At 39.6% G+C, this 24,070-nt stretch overlaps 1 protein-coding gene across 4 annotated transcripts in view; it reads right to left on the bottom strand.

The window, feature by feature from the left end:
• Nucleotides 1-24,070, bottom strand: part of ERBB4 (erb-b2 receptor tyrosine kinase 4) — a gene marked incomplete at its 3' end in the record, with an annotated part of 614,339 nt that overhangs the window by 156,178 nt on the left and 434,091 nt on the right. For all 4 annotated transcript variants that reach the window (XM_082056775.1, XM_082056772.1, XM_082056773.1 and 1 more), the window contains exons 5-10: nt 19,004-19,069; nt 11,345-11,463; nt 7,153-7,294; nt 5,502-5,615; nt 4,320-4,446; nt 1,190-1,263 (exon numbers count right to left, since the gene is read on the bottom strand). In XM_082056775.1, the coding sequence (XP_081912901.1) occupies nt 1,190-1,263; nt 4,320-4,446; nt 5,502-5,615; nt 7,153-7,294; nt 11,345-11,463; nt 19,004-19,069 (642 nt within the window). The remainder of the gene's footprint in view (nt 1-1,189; nt 1,264-4,319; nt 4,447-5,501; nt 5,616-7,152; nt 7,295-11,344; nt 11,464-19,003; nt 19,070-24,070) is intronic.

Below are 24,070 nucleotides of genomic sequence, written 5' to 3'. Positions count from 1 at the left end.
AAGCTGACACATCTGTCATGGTTCATTGAAAGATGACAAACTTACTAAAACAAAGAATTTACATTCGCTTCTGAACGTGTGTGTGAGGACTGTCCATCACCAGAATATTCTCTGCACAGGTGTGTGGGAGTACTCATTTTGTGCTACACAGTCCTTTACAGAGTGCAGTTCTCCATGATTTTCATTCAGTACTGGACTGAAATGCAGTACATCTTTAAGCACAGGGGTAATTCCACTTAAGTAGTGGAGTTGAGACTGTCAATTAGTGTGTTTAAGAATGGCAAATTACAGACACACAGATGCCAGATTATCTTTGACATTAATTAAGGGAAATTTAGAGCTTACTTTCACTTTTAATCCCACTGGTTTGCTGAAATACACAACTTTTGAGAAGAGAAGCATGTGGGAGAGAACTCATTTCCAATGCCAAACACTTGTTGAGCTCCACACAGCTACAATCACACTACAGTGTCCAAAGAACTTTTTTTGTGCATGAAATAGAATTTTTTTGGCATTTCCCTATTTATACATAATCAGCAATCAATCAAGAAATCAAAACTAAAGTATCTTTCTCCCTGTTCCCTGAATGGTGAAACAAGAAGCAAGATGCAAGAAAACAAAGTACTGAATTCTAGCTACATAACTGCACTCCAAAGTCACAAAAGATGGGAGGGACCATCATCTCACACATTATACATTTTACTTTAAATTACAGAAACTAATTTGCAGCAGCATCTTCTGTTAGAACAGAAATAGCTGCAAAAACAGATTGGCTTGTCTGGATTTTTTTTCCAAGGCATATTTCAAATTTCACCTTCTTTCAGGTGAAGAGAATGTTTTCCCACATTTCAGCACCATTTTCCTCGCTAGGTGCTCCCCCTTGTCCAACACTTGTCCCACTTTGCTACCACAGCACCAAGACCCCTTTGCCCACCCAACAGTAAGGTCTTGGTTCTCTGGTTCTTGTGCACCTCAAACATAATGGGCATTCTGTATTCATGAGTAAAGGACAACAACTTGTGAATACCAACTGATACCGAAGTTGTGTATTAAACTGTTATCAAATTTACAGCATGATGAGTTTAAAGAAAAAAAAAAAATCACCTTGTGTTCTTCAGAAAACCCAACAAATGACAACCATAAATGCAAAGTGAGAAGTTCAGATTATATGAAATCAGAAACAGGTTACCTGTTATTTCTCTCACTGTTTGGAAGATATTTAATTTCTCTGGATTGATTGCAGCAATTGTGTGATATGGGTCTCTGAAAGAATAAAAGCACAAAATGTGATGCTGAAAAGAAGATCAGGTTCTCAAAGCCATACCACGTGGAAGCAGTATTCAGGAGGTCAACACTTTGCTTTTAGGCTGCATATGTGCCAGATTTCCAGCTTCTTCGGACTATTGCTCCTGCAGAACCCGTGTCTAACTTCTCCCAAGTCATGTTGCAGGAAAAGAATGGTACTTAGCAACTTTAAGGTTCAAATCATTAATGTTTTTGCAAATATTTATGTTCATGGAAAATTAAGGGACTCTACATAACCATGGGTGACCTCCCTAAAGGAAAGATGAATTTTCAATGTTTTTTTCCAGGAATACTAGATCAAATGGTACGGTTGTGATACTGTACTACCAGGGCTAACAAAACTGCTACTGAAATGAGTGACAAGCTATAAGCAAAGGAAAACTAAGAGCATGCCAGCAGTTCCCGACACATGGCATTAAAAGGGTACACTTTTTAGAAAGTGTTCCACAGAAAACATAAAAAGCACAAATCCTTGCCAAGCCAGTTTGTCACCTGAAAAATGAAATACCCCCATAAAACATTAAAATCTCCAAGTTAGATATTCTACAGTGTAAAAAGATGAAGCTGACCTTGATTTTGAGAGTGCCATCAGTTAGTAAATACTTCCCCCCCTAATTTTAAAGGAGTAAAGACTCTCCAACTATTTAAGAAGCCAACTAGGTATTGTGTGTTATTGTTGTTGTTCCATACTGTCCATTTATATAATAAACTGCTTGTGTAGCTAATATCATTTTTTTAAAACTCCTTTCTGTATTCTTGATTTGTAAAACTTAACAGAAATTTTAAACAAAAAGCTGTTCCAGAAACACAATGTTATTGAAATTAATTCTCAAATCTTTTCTTCAGTATACACTACTGCTATTTACACTTGAAAAAACTTAGCTTTGCAGAACTCTACATCTTCATATTAAGACTCATTGGACTGAGTTTTCTTCACAAAGTGTGAGAGACAAAGTGCTACACAGTTTCAGAACTATGTGTCCTAGGCTCATATTCTTCTGTTAAAATAGGACAAAATATTTTAACCTCCTGCTTTATAGTCCATAATTTAGATATTTTTCAGACAAATACAGTTTTATTCAAGGTTGGTTTTGGTCCCTTTAATTTTGACAGGTTTCTTTAAATGATTTTTTAAAGTTTAATCTCATAACTTTGCAGTTTATACAACTTTGCAACAAAAGCAGTTCTAATACTTAAAATTACATTTCATGTAATGCACTGGAATAATCCACACAAAATTGCTCAAGTCCTCTAGCTGCTGGTCTTGCATGTGCTGCCATACCTTCTGTCCTGTGAGATTTAAGAGATTTACATCCAGCCTCTCAGTTGGCCATTTGACCAGATCAGAACGTGTGGCAGCCTGAGCACTGACTCCTGTGTGACCTTTCCCAGGGCTTCAATAAGTTCGATGCAGCATTTCCTCAAACCATCTGAACCAAAGTCCTTCTTCTCCAATGCTACATTAACCTTTCACACTGTACTCCCTGCTGGAGAGAAGACCAACTACACGAAGTTCACATTCGCTGGCCTTTTGAGAACCATTGAGCTGTAGGGCTCCACTAAAGTGGATTTTCAGCAGTCTTCCTCATGGCTGGAGTCAAGTTGTAGGTGAAGCATTATAACCAATCACGTATCAAATGAAGGAAACAAGTTGTTTCTTTCCACTTCACCTAGTAGGGAAATCTGAGCCAGACAGCCTGGTGTCAACCACTTTATTATAATCTAAACATATCTTAATTTATGGAAACACTAAAGAAAAATGTACTGGCACTGCTCATGCCAGAATTCCATTTTATATCAATCTGCAGACGTTCAGTTAATTACACTTTAACTACATCATAAAGCTGCAAACATGGAGTTGGTTTGGGAACTGTATTTGAGTTATCAACTCTTGACAATCAGCTTCAAGCCATGGTGAAAGCTCAAAGGAACCTAAAAAGCAAGTTAAAGTTTGAAGCCTATGCAGTGGTAGAAGCAATTGAGTACTTTACACTGTTAATGTACCACAAAATCTCTGCATACTTATCGCAACAAAGGGTCAAAAGGGTTGAATCTTATTTTTACGTTTTTAAGGTTTTGCTAATTTTAATAGGTCCTGAAACACCTCAAGTGTCACATGTAATTCACCATGGCTGATTACAACATGGAGGCTTGAGTTAGTAAGAAGATGCAGTTATGTTTGTGTTGTCTCAGTGACAGAAAGAACACAATGCAAGAAAGCGGCCAGTTGCATCGGACTTCACCTGACCATCGAAACAAAGCACATCTGTCTGCCCAGGACACATCCCACCCTTGCAGCATTTGTGCCACACATTCACCTTTGCTACAACAGCAAACACAGAGTGCACCAAACTATAAACAACAAGGCACTAATTATCTGGCTGGTATATCTTCCTTTAGAAGGAGACACCGGTGAGACTTTAAATACTGATTCCATACCTCCACATCTTTAACTGTTACTAAGACTTATTCAATATACAGCCACATTTAAATCAAAATAGTGGATTTAAATACCAGTGAGTTTTGTGTATCTCTGGAATTGAAACCTGACTATATACTTCAAAACTGATTGACAAGAAGGCAACTTTTTTACATGCAAATGCAGTGCCAGGCACTCAGGCTGTGACAATTTATGCTGGGTGAGGCATTCCCTCTGCATATTCTGCACATTAGACTGCTGGTCATACAAAACTGAAAACAAACTCACAGAGGTAACTTCCCTTTCTCCCTTCTATTGTCTAATCAGCCATTATTGTAAGCCAGTACCAAGGATCTCATAAGGTAACCAAAGATCACAGTTCTCTGTCTAGAGCAAACGATCTACTTCATCCTTTCTTTTCCCAAAGGTTGAATCATAAGAATCAAGTTAACAGTTTTCTTGATAATGGGAAGCTGAGAACTGATTTATCCTCGATCTGGTATTCCATAAAAGAAGCTTGTGGCCATCATTAAGAGGTGGACGCAATTTGTTTCAACTGGCACCATGACATAACATCTTCATATTTTCCACTTACCCATGAATCCCAGTAACAAGGAAGATAAGGTTGCCATTGATCTTGGTACAGTTTATGAACTTGTCAATGTTGCTGGAATCCACTGTCTGAGCTGACACTAAACTGCCTGTTCCAATGCCATCACATGCTGCCAAAAGAAGGAGTTTGTGTAAAGAACTAGGAAAAACAATTACTAAATCAGAACACGATGGCCTTCGAGACCCAGGTCTTCATTTCTTTCACAGTTAAAGCAGCAGAGAGGAGTTAAACCAGCATGCTCTATCCATATTCCCGAAGAAGCACATACCAATTTAAAACAAACAATAAGCTAAAGTACCTGCCACAGGAGGACACAAGTTAAGCTATTTCACACTGGATCTAAGGCAAGTATAAACCACACAAAATCCCACTCTAAGCCAGCTGTAAACAGGTAGTTGATAACTTACCTCAGCCTGGCCTAGTGGCCATCCATCTATTCGTGCTACTTACTGCAGAAACTGAGAGGTCCTAACACTGGTAGCTCCAGAGGTGCCCTTCGCTCTGGTGGATTTGTGAACTTACACATTCACAGGACATACAACTAATTCTTTACTCATCATCCCAACAAATAAATTACTGGGGCCTGCAGAAACTTCAGTACCCAGTGAGGAAACTTCTCTGTTTAGCCATTCTATGTAATTTAGTTGCATTTTCTGAGACACATGATGCATCCAGGAACAAATCCTCCTTGCTTTCCATCACATAATGTATCATATCTCCCTAAGTGGGCTCTTCTAATAGCAACCACCAGCAGTACACATGAACCTTTTACAAATATGTGGTAACTTTTGTCCACACAGACAAAGGCCAAGAGCTTGACAGGAACTCTACACACGTATTTTTATGTATAAAACTATCTATTCAGCAAAAATCTTATTTACTGCAATTAATTTAAAGGTCTGAATAGTGCCTTCACTTAGAATTCACTGTGTCAGGAAATAAATGGAAATCTAACATTATATTAATAAGACAAACCATACATTTTAATTCTATCGTATATACTTCATGCTCAGCCTACATAGCTCAAAGTTCCCTGGATATCCAAAGGCTATTAATATTCTACAATGTAGTCAGAAAGGGTATTTCATGCCAAAATAATACCCTGCTCTGCTCTACTACAGAGTAGATCACATTCAAGAAAATTTATACTGAACTACTGCCTACCTTTAGGACAAATGTCAGTGCAGGGCTTGCACATCTTAATACCATTTTCTTCAACCTCCATCTTGGAGCTCGGGCACGCACGGACACAAGAGCTGGAATCTACCACAAAGTTGTCTGAAGAGAAAAAGAAGATACTATCAGAAAGCAAAGCACTGCACTAAATAATACTGGGACATATGGTTTTGGACTCTATGTCAATTCGTATTATTAATTATCTCTGCACTTCCATATTGACCTTAACATTTAATGTTCAGTGTTTTCAGAGGTGTATAAGCAAGCAAATCAAGCATGTTTTAGGAGACTTATGAAAATGCATGAATTGTCAGGCCCAATCCCCCCTCCTCCCCTAATTTGGTCTTACCATTATTTTTGGTAAAAAAAGATACAGCAATTGGAGAGAAAGAAAGCAAGATGCTCTGCCATGTCTCTTCCATACATACACAAATATATACCTCTGGGATAAAACACTGAACAAGACAATAACAAGTATTCCAATTTCACCTTGTAAAACAACTGCCAAAGGGGATACAGACTGATCGTGCATAATTGAAAGCTTAATAATGTCAAGACAGGAAAAAACAAAAGATAAAAAAAAACAGGTCAATGAAGTATTTGGACAAATAATGATATCCCTTAAGTAGTGTATGGTATGTAAAAAAAAATTATCTTGCTTCAAAAAAGCCATCACGCTATTAGAAACAGAACTAAGCTTTGACAGTCAACAGCCTCAGCCTACTGTCAACTTGAACTCCACCACAGAGACTGAAAATTCAGATTTAGCTTTGGGTTGAATTATGGTTCCATTTATTATAGATTACTCATCATTCTTATATGTAATTTATGTATAAAATAATTAATGCATAGCAGAACTGTAAACCTTGGTGGGAATGAAATGGAGAGCAAGAATACCATCTCCCTTATTTTTCTTTGTAACTAAACCAGTATATCAGAGACTACGTAACTGATGACCCTTTAAATTTTTCTGTTACTTGTCATCATCTGTCTGGCATCTCAGAAGCATGTGTTTTTTACATGCATGGGATTATTATTCTTTTTTTTTAACTCCCTCCTCCCCTCCAATTTTACTCTGGAACTTTAAGACTGTTGTTGTCAATATTGCATGTTTTTTCCTCATTGGTACAGAACTGCTCAGAAAATATTTATGGTAACTTTCTGTCAAACCATCATTACTTCATGTTAAGAAAAGGACATCAGTATCCTGAAAGCATTTGGTGCCAGGTAGTACTGGTGGTGGACTGTTATTTTCCTGAAATAGAAATTTCTACCCTTTACAATCCCATTAACTAATATAGGCCTTTGGCACTATTTTAAGAGTTCATTTTGAAATTTACAGATGCTGATCTAACACATGAATGTGACAAGTGGTGGTCAAGAAAACAGAAACCAGAGAATTCTCTTTCTTTAAGAAAATCACTAGAGTAGAGGATACCTGGCAAGTGTCAGCAACTCCGATTTTCACTGCCTTTGTTAATACACGACTGAGTTACTACAGCCTGCAAGCACATGTGGAATGATTTGAGATAGTGCACTATGCACTCAGCTCTCATTCTCTGAGTGTTTTGTAAGGCTCCTGAAATACAACTTCAAACTTTCCATCACTGCAGGAAAAAGCAGCTAACAGAGCACTTACGTGGGCATTTTTTGACACAAAAAGCCCCATAGGTGTACTTGGCATTGTGATTATGCTCCAGTTGGAAGGTGGTAGGATTATATACAAAAGTCTGGGGGCACTGCGTGACACATGCACCACTGTCATTGAAATTCATACAGGCCTGCAAAACAAAGGAGAAAAAAAAATAAATTAAGCAATTTAGTTGGTTTTATTTTGCCGCCTTCTTTTTTTTTTTTTTTTTTAATTAGTTTAAAATACAATCTTAATTGTTCAGACATGCTGAGGAATATGAAATATAGCTTTCTAACCTTCCTTCAGGCTACTTAGATTTCTTACTAGGATCTGGGCAAAAACATGACCTTTGAAAGGGGGTTCACTGAGTCCCCTTAATTGGAAACACAATTGAGTGTTACAGCACTTCCTACAAAAACATAACAACACTGTAATTTGCTTCATAACTATTGTTACTACTACCAATCAACTAATTCACACGCAATAGGACATTCTAAAACTGCCAAAAGTGAACAGCTATTTGTCATAGTCAGTCCAAACAAATGCTAATGACTTTTTCAGAGGTTCAACCTTTAGATTTCTTACAGCATGAGTCCATCGTCCAGCTGAAAACTGAAATTCCCAATTAGAAAGCAAGAGGGATAACAACTTCTTTTGAGCTAGCACAGTAGGGGGTCATTTCCCTAAGTGGCAAGTTTAACAAGGTCAGTTGCTTCACACACTGAGAAAAGAAAATAGGACTTTGTATCACTTAGCATTCAAGCTCAGCCACCCACAGCTGACAGAGGACAGAGCCCTGACAAATGTGTGCATAAGGAAAGTAATGGTATGCAGGGAAAATAATTGGCCATGCAAGGTTGATAATTAGTAATAGAAAAACCCCACCGATTCTGACATTCCTTATCACCACATATTGTGTCTATGGTTTTAAGCACAGCTTATGAAAAACTGTTGGAGTAATATTCACAAAGCATACTGTAAATGTCACATTTCATGTGAATATGAAAGCTGTAGCCTGGCTCAGATCCCTCTAGCAGTTTAAGCAACAACTGCTACTGGATTCTGCTTCCCCACTAACCTCTCTTCCAGAAGCCAGGTTGCTTTCGAAGTTTTAGTCTAAGGATGAATACTTCTGGTCCTTTTCCAGGTTGTAAAAAATACAGATGGTTTTGAATCTTTAAACAGTCAAAAAGTATAGCAATATGTGTGTTACGTCTCCTCCCCTCCATGGCTGAGACTGAGGGAAAAGTGAAAAAGATTCCTCTGTTCTGCTGCTTTCATTAACAGCCCATATCTCTGTTCAGAACAGGACCAGCAGGACTGGGGGAGGCTACTGGTCATCTCAGAAGACTTCAGAAGGGAGAGGCTAATAATGTCACCAAGGGAGAAGGACAAAATCTGCTGTGTAAAGGGACAAAACGGGTGTTCCATGATGAAGGCACAGTCCTATATGGAGCCAAACTCCTGATCTTGTCTTTTCTGGTTCTTTAAAATGCCTATTACAAAAACTGGCAGTTTCTCACAGAACCAGGTTGATGGTTTGTTTGTTTGTTTTCCTTACAAAGGTAAATACAGTCAGTTACCTCTTTACTAAGAACTGGACCCTATCAATAGGGTTGTGACCCTTTACTGATTCCGTTGGGCACTAAACCAGGCCCTCCTATGCATTTCAAGTTTTAGATCTGCCTTGGTTTTGAATGCAAGATACAAACATCTCTAAAGCTTTGTTTTAGCATGCTTGCTTGCAGTTATGTAGGATGATGATTATTGCCTTGCTTTTAGAACCGAATATGCAAATGATTGCATGGCAGCATATGGAGGAGGGCGGATGAATTTTATCTAGAAATATTAAAACCATATTTACAACAGGACGCTGTTGCAAGCTACCATAATATGCTGAAGGATTTGTAATGCTTCATAAACTGTATTTTTACTTACTAATAAATATTAATTTACTTTGTTTCCTCAACACTTTTTTACATCCACTGTTAACTTAAAAGATACTCTATCATGTACATGAGAATCCTCTGATAACAGTCTAGCACATTCATAAAGTAAAGCACACCCATACTCTTAAGAGAGATGACATTTCTCAGGAAAAGCTCACCTAGAAGATTTGGGAACTTTTAATTTATGACTATAATGCTTTGTATCCATTTGTAACTGCTTTCATAACATATGCCACCTTCTAGTGTTTGGTGCTAAATGCTGCTAATTTGTGAATGAAAGCACAGGAGCATACACAGGGAAAAAAAAAAAAAAAAAAGTTCTATCTCTCAGCCAAAAGCTAAACACAGTTGTCTATAGCCTAAAGAGTTACACTTTTCACCCAGTGGGTACTAAGCAAATAATGGCTAGTCCTGAAAATTGCCAGACCCCTGCTGAATTTCTTTCACATTGATCTCAGGCCAGGAGTGAATGAGAATAAAGTCCTGGGTGGTTCTCTGCTGGATCAGAACAAACACACTAGCTGATTTTCAGCATACAGATTTCCATAACTGCCACAATTCAGAAAGTAACTAGTTTTCTTTCAGGCTACAGTGTTACGGAACTTATGCTACAAATCACTTGTCCTTAACCTTTGAAAGTGGACACACATCAACACGTCAGCTTTGAGCATGTTCCTCAGTAGTCATGTGGGAGCTATAAGTGCATTTTTAACTCCTTACCTATTTAGACTGCACATGACAAGGGAAAGAATGTTATTTTACCATCTCTCCAGTCCAAAGCCAACACAGAACTTCCAGTGAGCACTGGATCAGGCCTATCATGTGTGGGCTGAGTATCGACTTGTGCTAAGTCCCCACCACAAAGAACAGTTTTAGTAAAACCTGTTAGTTAAGTCAGGCCATCCCTGCATTTCGTCGGCACCAAAAGAATAGCATTTACAATGTAGTTTTGAAGCACAACATCTACCACTATCAAACAATATCTGAACTGTGAGCAAGTTTCAAGTCCAGACAGGGAAAGATTCATCTTTGCTGGTTCAGTGTGATGCACTTGCCTACCATATCAAAACATTTGCAACTGTCTATACCATAATATCTCTCCTCTCAGTCCTATCTAGCAGATTTTAAAAGGAAACTACCCAATTTTGTAGATACTTGTCTCTTCGGTCACTTTGGTACCTTTGAAAATCCATCTCTTTGCGCATGTTCTAGTTCTAGGCTTTTTTAGGCCTAGGTTTGTTTCCTGTGAAAACATTAGCAAAGCTTGTCTCTGCAACCCTGCGTGATGAGCTACAAAGGTTTGCAATCACTGTTGGGTTCTGAAGCTGCTTACACTATTATTTTAGCAGGGCCTGTTATGACAGGACCAGGGGTAATAGTTTTAGGCTAAAGGAGGGGAGATTCAGGCCAGACACAAGGAAGAAATGTTTTAGACTGAAGGTGATAAAACACTGGCCCAGGTTGTCCAGAGAGGTGGTGGATGCCCCATCCCTGGAGACATCCCAGGCCAGGCTGGACGGGGCTCTGAGCAACCTAAACCGGCTGAAGATGTCCCGGCTCATGGCAGGGGTTGGACTGGGTGAACTTTGAAGGTCCCTTCCAACCCAAACTATTCCACGATTCTACAATTCTAAGATTTTCAATAATGGACTACAAACAAGCCAAATTTGTCTAAAGGCCTGTATGTTCAGATTGTTTATTTTTTAAAGGAAGAAGTTAGCCCTTTTCATCTTAAGCACACACAGAAGCATGCACTTGAGGTAGAGTATTTTGGAAACCACTTTCCTTCCATCGCCACTAAAAACCACACCCAGTAAAAAGCTGAGTTTAAATCCAGCCTGGCAGTAATATGGAATGCCTTTCACACTGAAGCTAAATTGTATTCTTGGCTTTCAAATAAAAAGCACACGGAGAGGTAATAAAAGACATGCTCAGATGTAATGATAAATACTTCTTAAAATTCCGTATCACCTCTAATAGTTAATTTTAAGAAAGCAAGAGATAAAGATCACAGAGATTAGCATATTAATGGATTCCAATCTGTATTTGCAAATCTGTTAATGGGTAATATTAAGCAGATAAGTGATGTTAATATGTGAAAAATATTAATGCTAAAATTTGCAGTTTAAACCTGGGAGTGCACATGCAATACATTAAAAGGGACAAAATTCTGAATTTCATGGATTAAAGCATTAAGAATTTGCAGTGTGACTTTCAGGAATGAGAAAAATAAGAATTCTCACACATACAAAGCAATCAGTGTCTTTAGGTCCGGAACAGCCTCCAGCACATTCCCGGTGGCAGCAGTCGCTGACGTAGGGCCCGTAGCACCGTCCATCACACTGCTCGGCACACACCGTCTTGGTTACTTGGAGGAGGAAGGAAAAATTACCATGTCAGAAACAGAACTAAGGAGAGAGCTCTTCAGCTGCACACTGAGGAAGACAATAAATTGAACTGCATACTGAAAAAAACCACAAGTTTTAAGGTAATTGCTTCAACAGTACTGGCCAATCATACCTTCCAGAATACCTCACAATACTCTCTTTAGGAAAACAGGTGTTGCTCAAGGACTGCAGAGGAAAAATTTTTAAAGTGTTTGCTCTTACCTTTCAGAAATTCAGGTGGAATATTATTTTCAGATTATTAGTTTTTGTAAACGGTTGATGGAAGGATGTGGGGGGAAGAAAAACCAACCAAACAAAAACTAAAACACACATATAAAAAACTACAACCTACAAAATAACAGAAAAGCCCACCAGTTCTTTGTGAATTTTCCCTCCACGAAGAACAGCAACAATCTCAGAGCCAAATGCTGTTCTCGACGGTAATCAATTTGACAAATAGGAAAGGAGATAATAGAACAGAATACAACCTGCAGATTGGAACACATTTGGAAACACCAGTTACGTTTCCTAAATAACACAATCCAGTCTTCATTCTCAGGGGAACAACTATATTCTACCAACTGTGAAGCACGATGGTTTAAGTGGTACCACACTACTGTACCTCAGGGCTTAGTCTTGTGCAAAGAATGGTCAATAAGTGGAGCATCTTCTTCCTCTCACTCAGCTATAGCTTCTATCTTTATTTCATGGAAAAATAAATTAATATTATCCACAGGACTGTACCAACCACTGCCTAGAGAATGCCAGGAAGCTGTGCTGTCAGCTGTCTTTTGATAAAAACAGGGTTGTCGCACTTCTGTAATTAACCTTTACCATTTATTTTGTTAAAAACATCTAATTAATTCTCTATGGAAAACACTTTTCAAGAAGACACAGAATGCAAAATTCCACCCAACTTTCTGCTCAGTTCTACTATTTAATGTATCAGTAACTCCTTTATAATTACTTTCCAATCCAAATTCCCTCCACAACTTTCTGGAAATACTTAAGGTAATACCAGAGCTTCTTGATATACAAAGTATGTATTTAGTACATAAAAATATAAATAACCAATGAAGAATCATCGTTTATAATCTACGGAATAAAGCAATGCACTTTTAGAGTCATTCCATGTTGCTGATACCAGAGGCAAACCCCCAGACAGAAAACACTTTAGTGCTTTATGCAATCTGATTTAAGAAATGAGGGGAATTTCTGTAAATGCACTTGCTGTCAACACTGCTAGAGAAACAGATCAAAAGTATTTGTTTATTTAAGTAACAGTATTGATAAACACTAGGACAGAAATATAAAACAGTGTCATATGTTAAGCAAAACACTCATGTCTCAGTCTGCCACCACCACACCATCAGCTGACAGACAGTCTCATCTCATGAAAATTAATGAAGATCTCATTTAGGCAGTGATTGCATATTGTTTGTTGCCTGTTCCGAAACTGGTCCATAGCACCTTGATTTGCACCGGAGCAGACACTATTTGCTTTCACCTCCCAGGGGTGTGAAGCCCAGTCACCCTGACTTGAAGGAGGGCCCTGTTTACCAGAGGCCCCCGCTGCTATCAGCCTAAAAAAGTGCACCAGCAGCATATTTCCTTTTTTCTTTCTTCCTTTTTTTTTTTTAATTGCACCACCAAGGAGCCATATTTCAGGTGGATACAATCAACACCTCTACAAACAGGAAAAGACGTCATGATACCACACCCCGGCTGCTTGCTGGCAGAACGCTGCTAAAACGCATTCCTCACCATTGCTCCACAGCAATTTAACATTTTGCTTAAACCTGGGAAGTTTTGGAGTAAAGCACTAATTGCAGACAATTGGTACAAACCACCTAATTAATCCAATTACAATGTATTTACCTCAGTGCCCGCTGCTGTTAGGAGCAGGTCAAGATGTCCGCTGTGACTATATAACCATTGTTTCCCTGTGGAGGAGGTTTCCTGGCAGACTTTTAAAAGGGCAAAGAGGCCAAGGCCCAGCAGCATGTCCCAGAGCATCGGCTGCAAGAGGTACTGGGAATCCATCCCAGCCCTGAGGGGGGGAATCCGCTGCCTGGAGGGAGCGGGGCCCTGCTGCAGCTTTTCCCACTGAGCTGCAGGTAACAGCTCTTCCCCAGGCTGGGCAGTTTAAACAGCGCTGCGCAACCAGCTCCAACAACAGCAACACATCTGACAAATTTACTGACTAAATTATTTACCCTCTGCTAGAGCCCCACCATAAGGCTTGTCCCTTTTTTAAAAAATAAATAAATTACTAACTTCTTAAGAGACTACAAAAATTTATTCCAGAGTAAGTTGTCTTTTTTGAAAACAAACAAGTATTCCCCGCACGAGGGCTGAGCTGGGCCCCCTTTTCAGCAAAATACTTAGAGTGCCTCCAAAAGCACACTCTTCTTACGATTATGCACCAGCTTAATGAGGGCCTCTACCACGCTGCTCAGGATACGGAACATTCTGAGTTTTCCTGAGGACTAGAAAATTATAAAGTGGTTTGCAAAATTTACAATTACAGCAAAGGCTTGTCACTGTTCTGCTGTAATTGTTTATTTTACTGGGGAAGCAAACAATGCCAAGAGAAATGCCAACACTTCATTCTAGGAAAAGGCCACAACGTACTCTATTTATCTTCTGGTTCACTGCATGCAGTATTTGCATTACGACTGCCACTGAGAGGCCACTCACTGGAGGACCTGTCAGATGTCTTCAGTGGCATCACACAGCAAGACAGAAAAGAGATTATCAGGCTCTGGATGTTTTTAAGGACTGCTGTTGAAGACTGTTTGGAACGAAGGGTTTTCCCCAAAGCAAAACAAATACAAGACAATACTATGTGTTGTTTGAAGTCGTGAAACCATCTGATTGTTCAAATTCCAATAAACATAATTCAACAGTTCCTGCAATCATTATCGTGAGGTAACCCTATAGAAAAGGTACCTAGCTGCAGGGGCTTAAAAGGTGGCAAGCTTTTCCACATAACTTTCCTCCAAATGCAATCAATGGATTTTCTAGTTGTGGCTCAAGACCTATCCAGAAGAGTGAATGTTGGTGGGTGGCTCCTAGAGGGGACACGTGGCTCGAGCTGGTGGACAAGGGTGATCAGGAGCTCTCACATTACGTCCTTCTTGCAGCCCGGAAACACATGTGAGATCCACGAGTTCTGGTCTGGGACCCCAGAGTCATTTTAGGTGCCAGAAAATAATTTCTTCACCCAACATAAGTGCGAAGAAAGCCTTCGCTAGTCACAGCTGAAGCCCCAAGTTTCAAATCAGACTCTTGAGGGTCAGCACAACTTTCCATCCTGATGCCTATTGATCCTTTGTGGGATCCCAAGGAAGCTGAGGTTTGGCTGCACAGAAGTGTCACAGTTGGGGCCGGGACAGCAAAGGACAGTGGCAAACACCAGCGTCTTTAAAAAACGTGCTGTGTGCTGAGACAGGTTTCTGGGGAGCACAGAACACTGACCGCCAATGTCTACCAATATTTCACTGCAATATAGCAGAAAGCTATGTTTGGGATGGGGTGTAAAACACACTTCATATATGTGTGCAATTAATCAGCCTCTCTTATTGTTTCCCTTAATCTTTAATTATGTCAGGGCACTACAAATCTATGAAGGAAAAAATTAGAAGTAACTAAATCAATGAAAAAGTCTTATGAACATGCAAAGTTATTAGAGAACTACAAGGATTTTCATTAAAGATGCTGGCTCCAAGCAAAAATGCTGGGTTACCCTGATTGATCTGAGCTGCTGGTTCAGCTTTTTCTGTCTCTCCCACCAGGCTCCCGCTTGGCTTTTGCTGCTCTAATTGGGTCCTTACTGCATCGGCACCTTCTTCTTCCCAGCAACATCAGCTCAGGCCAAACTCCTCTATGCATACACAGTCATGGAACATTTTACATCTGCTGAATGTTTATGTCTCGGGTTTGATTTAAATGCCACTTGCCCTTTTTGCATTCCCTTAGTTGGGCCTATATTTTGATTTTTTTCTTTTGTTTCAATGACATTCCTCTAGAACAAAGTGCATAATGTGTTGTTTTAATAATATAATACATTCAATTAGTAAAATTTTCAATGTCTTCTACTATGAAAAGTAAAAAAAAAAAAATTAAAAAATCAAACTCTTAGCAGACACCAACAGCAAAAAGAGTAACAACTTAACCATAGATTTTCAAATTTGATTAGGAACTTCCAAAAGCATTTGTTCTTCTGGGTGTTTGTTTTGGTTTTCTTGGTTGGTGATTTTTTTTTATTTAGTGGGTGCCCAATACTCTTTGAAAAATAGATAATTTTAAAAAGTATTTCCACATAGGCTTTTCCTAACACTGAAACAAAAAATATCTCCTAGCATTTAAATGTTCAATATTAATATTTACTGATATTTTAATTGTAAAAGAAAAAATGGATTGTTAACTGCATAAAGCAGTACTCTAAAATTACATCTTCTCTACCTCTTAAGAGAACAGCTTATTTTAAATTTCCTATTAATTGACTCCTTAAAGACGTAAATTTTCTTGTCACGTTTAGAGAGACATTAGGACAGAGTTAGATGCAGGTGGTGTTTCAGATAGGGTTAGAAGTACAGAGAAACGTTGCTGCAAGGCAACATAAGAAGCAGCTAGGTAGATGATATTCAAGCAAAAGAAAAACAAAAGGATTTTGATTTTTTTGTAATTTGAAATGAAAGACACGGATTAAGATCTTTCATTTTTTATCCTTTCCCAGGAAAATAATTTAAATCTTATCTTGGGAGGGGGGCTCATTAGAATTTTTCGCTTCAGTGACTCAATAAAAAAAAATGAAAATATTAAAATGCAGATGTACCTCTGAGTTGTTTCTAGGAACAAAATAGTTCGACATGAGGATGTAGTCCTACTGAAGTGCTTTCCTACAGGCCTTTGAAGGACGTGCATCTCCAAGGTGACCAGGTTAAGGTATATGCTATGTTTGTGATACCATTCATCCTATCTCCAGCTTGTATCTAAGAATAACATTTATGAGCCTGAAAGCCAGGCATGCTTTTTAAAGTCAGAAATGAAGGCAGGAAAAGCACAGCACCACTTGCATTTTTATGTTTGTAGTCTCATATTCTTGGCTTCAAACAGTTTGCAGAAAAACACATTTTGAGAAAGTGCAATGAAGAAATGCCCATTGCCAGCCTAATATTCAGTCTTTTTCTTAAATGCTGCTGTTTAATCAATGTGCATCAAGGTCAGGAGGCAAAGAGGAAATATACAATATAAAATTAACTCCTGTCCCTGACAATAAGAGGCTGCAGAGTGTGATCAAAGCTAAAAGGGCGTAGAGCAGCTATTTCAAATTAGAAATATGTGATCTGTGTATCTCCCTGGAACTTAGATGGCATATGTCTTTCCATAGTTTATTATTTTAAATGCACGGTCGTGCCTTAGCCTGTCCCCAGTGTTTGGATTCGAGAGGGCAGTCACTGTGCAGAGACAGCTGTCACTCCTGGAGCAAACCTGCCGTGCAGCTCTGCTAAGCTTCTGACTTCCTAGCACTGCAGATAAGTTTTTCTCTCTCTGGTATTAGTACATTAATCCCCCAAATCAGTTCACTTATCGGAGAGCAGTGCTTTGTAGAGGTTGAGACCGTGGGAGCGGATCCTGCCACATGGACTTCTGCAGCCACACCGCGTCCACTTGGACTTTCCAGCTTTAGATAAGGCTGGAGCCAAGGCCTGAGCCAGCATCATATCGTCCTTATATAAGTGCCAAGGTTTTACAGTATTCTCAGATAAACTAGCCACATAAGGCCTGAATAAGTCTTGTCAAGTTGGGATGAATTACCCAGGTTCTTACAGAGTTAGGTGTTTTAATATAGATAAACAGATCTCTCATTAGGACAGAGAAAGAGCAAGCATTAATTAATTCTAAGCTAGCCATGATATAAAATAATTTGATCAGCTAGGGTTTAATTCCCTTTCCATTATCTACTTTAACACAAAACCTTGATGTAAGGGGGCTTCCTGAGCACTGACTTCCTTGGGGCTTTCATAAAGACTGCCAGCAAAGGAAGGAGATGTACTACCTCGATTCACATAAAGAAGAATCTGCTTAGCATCACTGTACCTGGTTTGTTATACAGTTATTCCTACAACCTGTCCTAAAGCATTTTGAATTACACCTGCAAATAAAGCTCAATACAAAACAGTAACATTCATGTAAGCACATATGAACTTCAGTGGAGCTGTGACTGTCACCAGCTTTGCCAGCAACATCAGTTGCTGCTCCTGATGGAAAAGCATCGCCCGGCAGGGTGGCGGAGCCGCTGCAGCTGCGCAGCTCTGTCATCTGTGCCCCTCGCTTTGCCACGGATGGGAGGTCAGTTTGGATTTGCTGCTGTTCATGTCAAGCTGTCTGCCCTTTCTAATTTCCTCTTATCTCTTGCTCCAAACAGTTAAAAAAGAAAAAAGGAAAAAATGTAATAATAAAAAAAAGGACAGAGTTGCACTGTTCCTAATATTTCCAACAAAAGAGGCAGAAGACATCAGGCTATCACCAGTTCAGAGAGTTAGTCAGTGTGCTCGCCTGATAGTGGTTAATTTGCCACAATCCCTTCTTCCTATCTACAGCTCAGCCAAGGGAAGAAGCACAAGCTAGAGCAGCGCTCACTTGGGGAGATATCGGCAACCATTTCATTTCCTGGGAAGAGTGACTCCAGTAAACACAAACCATTTCCACTCTCCTAAATTTCAAATAAAGGAAAGGAAAAGGATAGCTCTATTCTCATAAGGAGGAAAAAAAGAAAAAACTTGTAGGAAAGACAGCTCTCAATTTTCTCATCTTTTGTATTTGCTAATGTTGTGACTGCACTTCTAGCTCTTTAGTGCCTCTCTGAAGGAGCTGAAAGCACATTAGGAAGAAACTCTTTCAATATAATCCTTTTAAATTTATTTTAATGCTACCTAAATTCAAAAGGACAGACATTGTGAACAACCCTTCACTTACTACTTCCTTCACAGAAAAAAAAAATAAAAAAAATCATTCTCTCTTTAAGTACAACTCAAATACATTCTGAGTTATTTAAAAGAGAACAATTCTGCAAGATAACCAATATTCCCAAGCTTCCACTGAAATTAACAGAGTATTTTGACATTAGGAACTTTGCAGTGTCAGGCTGTCATTAAAGATCTCCAAATCCACCTTGTAGTTTATTCCTGTAGTATTCATTTCAGTATGTTCCAAAATAACCATCAGTATTCTCAGGAGCCATGTTCCATGTTGCCGGCAAGAAAATTCAAGTCAGCTTAAGTATTTTTAGAAAGCACAAAGGAGGAAAGAAAAACGTAAATTCACATAGGTGGAAAAAGCCCAATCACCTGTCAGTAAAAACATCCTGAAAAACCCTTGAAATAATTTAGAATTATACTGTAATCAGAATTTCTAGTATCCTTTCACAATTAAAAACAAACAAACAAACAAAATATAGGATCCCTATTACATCTTTTTTTCAGGCCTTTGTTGCCCACAGTGTTGCACACTTACAGGTCTGGCAGTGATTCTCTGTGGGTCCCCAGCATCGGCCTGTGCAGGACTTGTGGCATCGACCACCTGCAGGACAGACAGACAGACAGAGAGATTAGAAATGTAGCTTACTTTCATTTCTTCAACATTCAGCCAGCAACTGCTGAGGAGGATGGTCCATCTTGCCTTTGGAGGGGTTTTATGCTTTACCAAGGTTGAAATAGTGCCTGCAAAAAAGGCCCAGACAAATAGCTAGAATTGATGTCCAACATATATCAAATATGGGTACTTACCAAAGTGCTTTATACCCTAAATACCTACCTGCTATGTACACTGACTGGGACATTTTAAAACAAAACAAAGACAAACAAGCCTGGAGGACTGAGGAACTATTTCATCACTCAAGTGCTATTACTATTGCTCTTTACATTTTAGGTAAGATCCACTTTTTCCACAGACCCACAGGAGAAGGGATGCCTGTGCTGGAGAGGATTATCTATCTATCTGTCTGTCTGTCTATCTATCTATCTATCTCATCTGAACAATGAGGTGATATACTCAGTGCCTTTGATTAAAAGCCACCCCCACCCCCAAAACCTTGCATAGACTTCATGTCCACTATCATGGTGAAGGAAACGTGCCCTGTGCAACCACTTAACCCCAGTGACAGCAAAGCTCACAGGACCTTTGCTTTTCGGACTGCTGATGCTCTAGTTGCCTGTGGTTGTGCTTCTGAAGGAACCTTGTGTTCCTTCAGAACATAGAGGTGATGCTGGACATTCAGGGGTGTCAAACTCATTTTCAGTGGGGGCCACATCAACCTCATGGTTGCCTTCAAAGGGCCGAATGTAATTTTAGGACTGTATAAATGTAACTACTCCTACGTCATCCTTCCACATGCTGACAGGTTTAGTCCCTCAAGAGAAAAGGAACTGTAAGTGCTTTCACTGTAAAATACAGATGAAGGTGAAAAGAGTTAGCAATGGCAGCTTTTATAAACTGTTATGAACTACCTAGTGGTTAGCAACTGGAACTCACATGGAGTAAGAGGGAGTTCACATCTCCCGTTTCACAGCTAAATGCTGACCACTGTGCAGGGAAATGGAAAGCAGGCAGGACTGGCACGTTCTCCTCTGGCTGCATCTTATATGATTTGAGCAAACACGTGGACAGTCCTGAGACAGTTGTGCCTGTGAGCGAACAGAGACCTCATTCCACAGCTCCCATCCAGAGGTGGCCAGAGCTCAGCCACAGTCCTGCTCTTAGTGCCTCTCTCTCCCAAATGCTGAACGCTCCCAGGGCGCGCCTGGCGATCCTGCCTTGCTGCAGCCTGAGCCCCAGGTGCTGAACCGCTGGGCCGGCAGTGCCCGAGGGGTGGGCAGCCGAGCCCTTTGCACCCAGCCTGACCTGAAGGAACAAACTGAGAAACCCAACAGCAGCATCGACAAAGAATATGGGCAGTTCTTACTGCTGCTCTTTTGACTACAGGAAAGTAACCTCATCTTTGATTAAACTTTTATTCATCACTGAACACTGCTGAGATTCTATTAAGCAAACTTCCCCTTTGAACCTGATCCAGAAGCTTGCCTTTCAATCCTGTATTAACAGCAACTGCTGTTAACGCTGCTCCATTACACTAAATCAAATACTTCTCACACACCCCGATGGGAGACAAAGTTGGAGAAAACACAAAATGTCGCTCAGCAAAGGCTGGATCACCCCAAAAGAAAACACTGCTCCTCTGGTAGAGGTGTGCTTATACCTACGAGACATCATACAGCTGAAAAACCTACTGGGACAGTTGTGCAAAGTCAGACTTTCTCTCACTGCTGTTTCAAAGCTCTTCCCCCAGCACTCACACAGCATTCATGGCTCTGCTGATGATGTGGGATGGTAGTTACCACACTCTATGCCAACTACCTTGTTAAAACTACAAGCTCCTTGCTTCATGCATATTCGTTTAAAGCAATTCCACTTGGGAAGTGTTGTTGCTGACATCACCAACACATAATTTGCTGTCACATTCTGCCATCTGTTTATTTAGATCACAAATGTACTATAACTACATAATGCAAACTAATTCTGGCTGGCAGGGAGGGGACTCCATCTGGCATGAATAATGCAACTTTAATCAGTAATAATGATTATTATGATTATTATTAAGAGCCTATTGGAACCCTGTGCAGAAAGCAAATACATCCATATTGATTTATAAGAACGGAAGTTTAAAAAGAAGGTGGGGTAAACAGCAAATTAAAGGAAGAATTTTAACAGAGGAGACTCAGTTGTTGGATTTGGTACTTACCTAATTGAATAAAAATTATACCAAGGAAGTGCATTTTATAAACTGGCTATCCCTGACCAATAGAAGAAGTGGGAAGGAGACAAGGTGCAATGATAACCCATGGGCAACAGAGCCTCCTCTTGCAGGATCCTTCCTTGGTGATCAAATCTCATGCCTGCCTAGTTTAAGGGGTCTCAGGTTTAGGGAGAAAGCCAGAAATCTTGCAGCTAGACGCAGTATAAAGCACTGCACAGATCACTTGTCACCACATAATCCTGAGGCAGAACAAGGCACCGGCTTGGCTGTTTCTTCCTCTTTCTGTCCCTGAATTCTACCAGCTTCCAAAGGCAAGGGGCTTTCCACTGCAGTACGTGCTGTGAGACAACACAGAAGCAGCTTCAAAAACCCCTCCAAGTGATCTCTAACTAGAGAGGCCACCCACACTTCTGCAAAAGGTACACTTAAAATAAAAATCTTCATATTTGAAACTCCTGGGTGCTGAGCTGACCCTTGGTACACAACCAAAAATTTATTCAGCCAACTCCACTCCTCCTGGAAATAAAAACAACCCAGAATCTTCAAAAATCATTTAAAACTTTTTTTTTTTTCCTTAACTTGCATGTCTGCTTCCTGGTACCTGACTTTGTTTGGCAGTGTCAGATGATCATTTGCATTTAAATAGAGAGATTTAACAATATAGCAAAAAAAACCCCTACCAGTTTTCTTTTTTCTCATTGGGAACTCAGAGTATCTGCTTCATTGTTTTCACTTTTCTCAGACACAAGGAGCTGAGTTTGTGGGCAGCACACCTCTGAACTTCATTGTTACATGTGCTTTTGAAGGTCAAATATACCAAGAATTAAAAACAAAAACCCAAATTCCCTCCAAATAGTGTGTCTGTATTGGTTTGTTTAAAAAGAAAAATAACTTTCTTTTCTCTCAGTATGAACTGGTCCAGATTCTGCCCTCACTTAACTCAGTATTTCACCTGGTTTTCCCCACTGTAATAAGGACAGATTGCTACCCATTAAAGATCAGCTTTGTAAATCTATTGCAAAAATAGTCCCATGGAAGTCAGCATAAGTAGCCAGAAGCATAAGCAGTATTCATGTGAGGGAAATGTCTCACGATTCGATCTATATGTTAGGCTTAAATCTATTGGCCCTGAGACTGATGAGGTCCTTGAAATAAATACACTACTACTCACAGATCTTTCTGTATATGTTTCTTATGATTTTTAGATTGTAGTGAGACAACAGATTTCAGAAAAAAAATCAAACAATTCTTGGCATAAAATAAATTAATCCTGCTATCCCTTGTTTCTCTAAAATATTCCAAGACTCTCCAAAATACAGTGCTAAGAGCTGAAGGAAGAAACTAATGAAGAAAGGGCAAACTATGAAACTGCAGAAGTGTTCTTCCTTTTGTTTTGATGCAGCAGTGTAAAGGCTTCGAACTCCTGCCTGTGATATCCTCCACTGGTTCTCGATGTCAAAAGGTGCTGAGTGTCCTAAAGTCCTGGTGGTAGTCAGTGGGACCTAGGAATGCCCAGCCATGGAGAAACAGCCCATCTCTAACAGCTACTCAAATATAGTCTTATTACTATCAAACAGTGATTCAAGAATTAGCTGGGATTTGCCCCTCTCCCCCCCCCCAAAAAAAAAAAACCCAACAACATTCTGCAGGCCTCTAACTTGCCCATTCACTTAATTCTTGCACATTAGTGAAGGCAAATAAGCAAAAAGTGTGTGGTTTTTTTTTTTTTTTTTCTTTTCTAAGTAAGATACGGAGAGCAAGAACATGGAAAAGTCTCCTGTCTTATTACAGATGTGACACTAGAGTACGCTTCTGCTCTGGAGCAGTAGCATTGTTTTGCATACACGATGTAATTTTATTCATTTGATTGCAGAGGAGAAGGGAAGGAGTTAAAAGGAGACTTACATAATCTGAGTTTAGAAAGGACAGATTCCCACTGGAACATGAGAATTAATTTTGCTTTGTCAAATTCCATGCAGAAAACCAATGGCTCATCTCCTGGACACATCTTCTTTTAGCCAAACAGATCTTCATTATGGACTCTGGTGCAGAATACCACTGCTGTGACTTCCAGGGTGGAGTTTTATTTGCAGGAGATGCTTCTGCTCTCCCAGCCAGGGAAAGTCACCAGCAGAAAACATTTGCTCACTAGCTTGGGAAAGACCAAGGTTACTTCATCCTTGTGCTTTCCTGAGAATTGAGAAGGGCTTTCCTTTGGCTCCAGACTGACTTTATTATTTCAGGAACAGTAAAACCACAAAGGATTAAGTTACTGACAAGACAAGAAAAATGAAGTGCTCCTCTTAGCTCTAAGCTCTGTGTAGTACAGAGAAGAAACATTGCTGCTTCCCCATCAGCTGTGCCAGCTACCTCAAGCAGACCTCTCTCAGTGGGAGAAGGAAAGCAGAAATAACCAAAGAAATGGTCTCACTTTGCACAAAGCTTGCATTTACAGATGGTTTCTACCAGGTTAATAAATCATTAATAAATGTTAGATATCTGCAACACACTGATACTGAAGTATGAATAAACACAGCCAAAATAAAGTGGCTTTGATGGTTACAAGCCATGGTTATAAGCGACCTCTTTACTTATCTAACAGTCTAAAATAATTGATTAAATATTGAAATATCTATAAATCATTCATTGGCTTCTGGAAACTATTTATAAACTCATCCTTCACCTAACATATTCACTCCTGCAAAAACACTAAATGCCATGTAGGTGTTTCTAGACAAAACTAGTCCAAAGGTCCAAGAAGCTCCAGG

This window comes from Streptopelia decaocto, assembly GCF_964273445.1.
Source record: "Streptopelia decaocto genome assembly, chromosome: 6".
Lineage (NCBI taxonomy): Eukaryota > Metazoa > Chordata > Aves > Columbiformes > Columbidae > Streptopelia > Streptopelia decaocto.
This window is presented reverse-complemented; position numbering and strand designations above follow the sequence as displayed.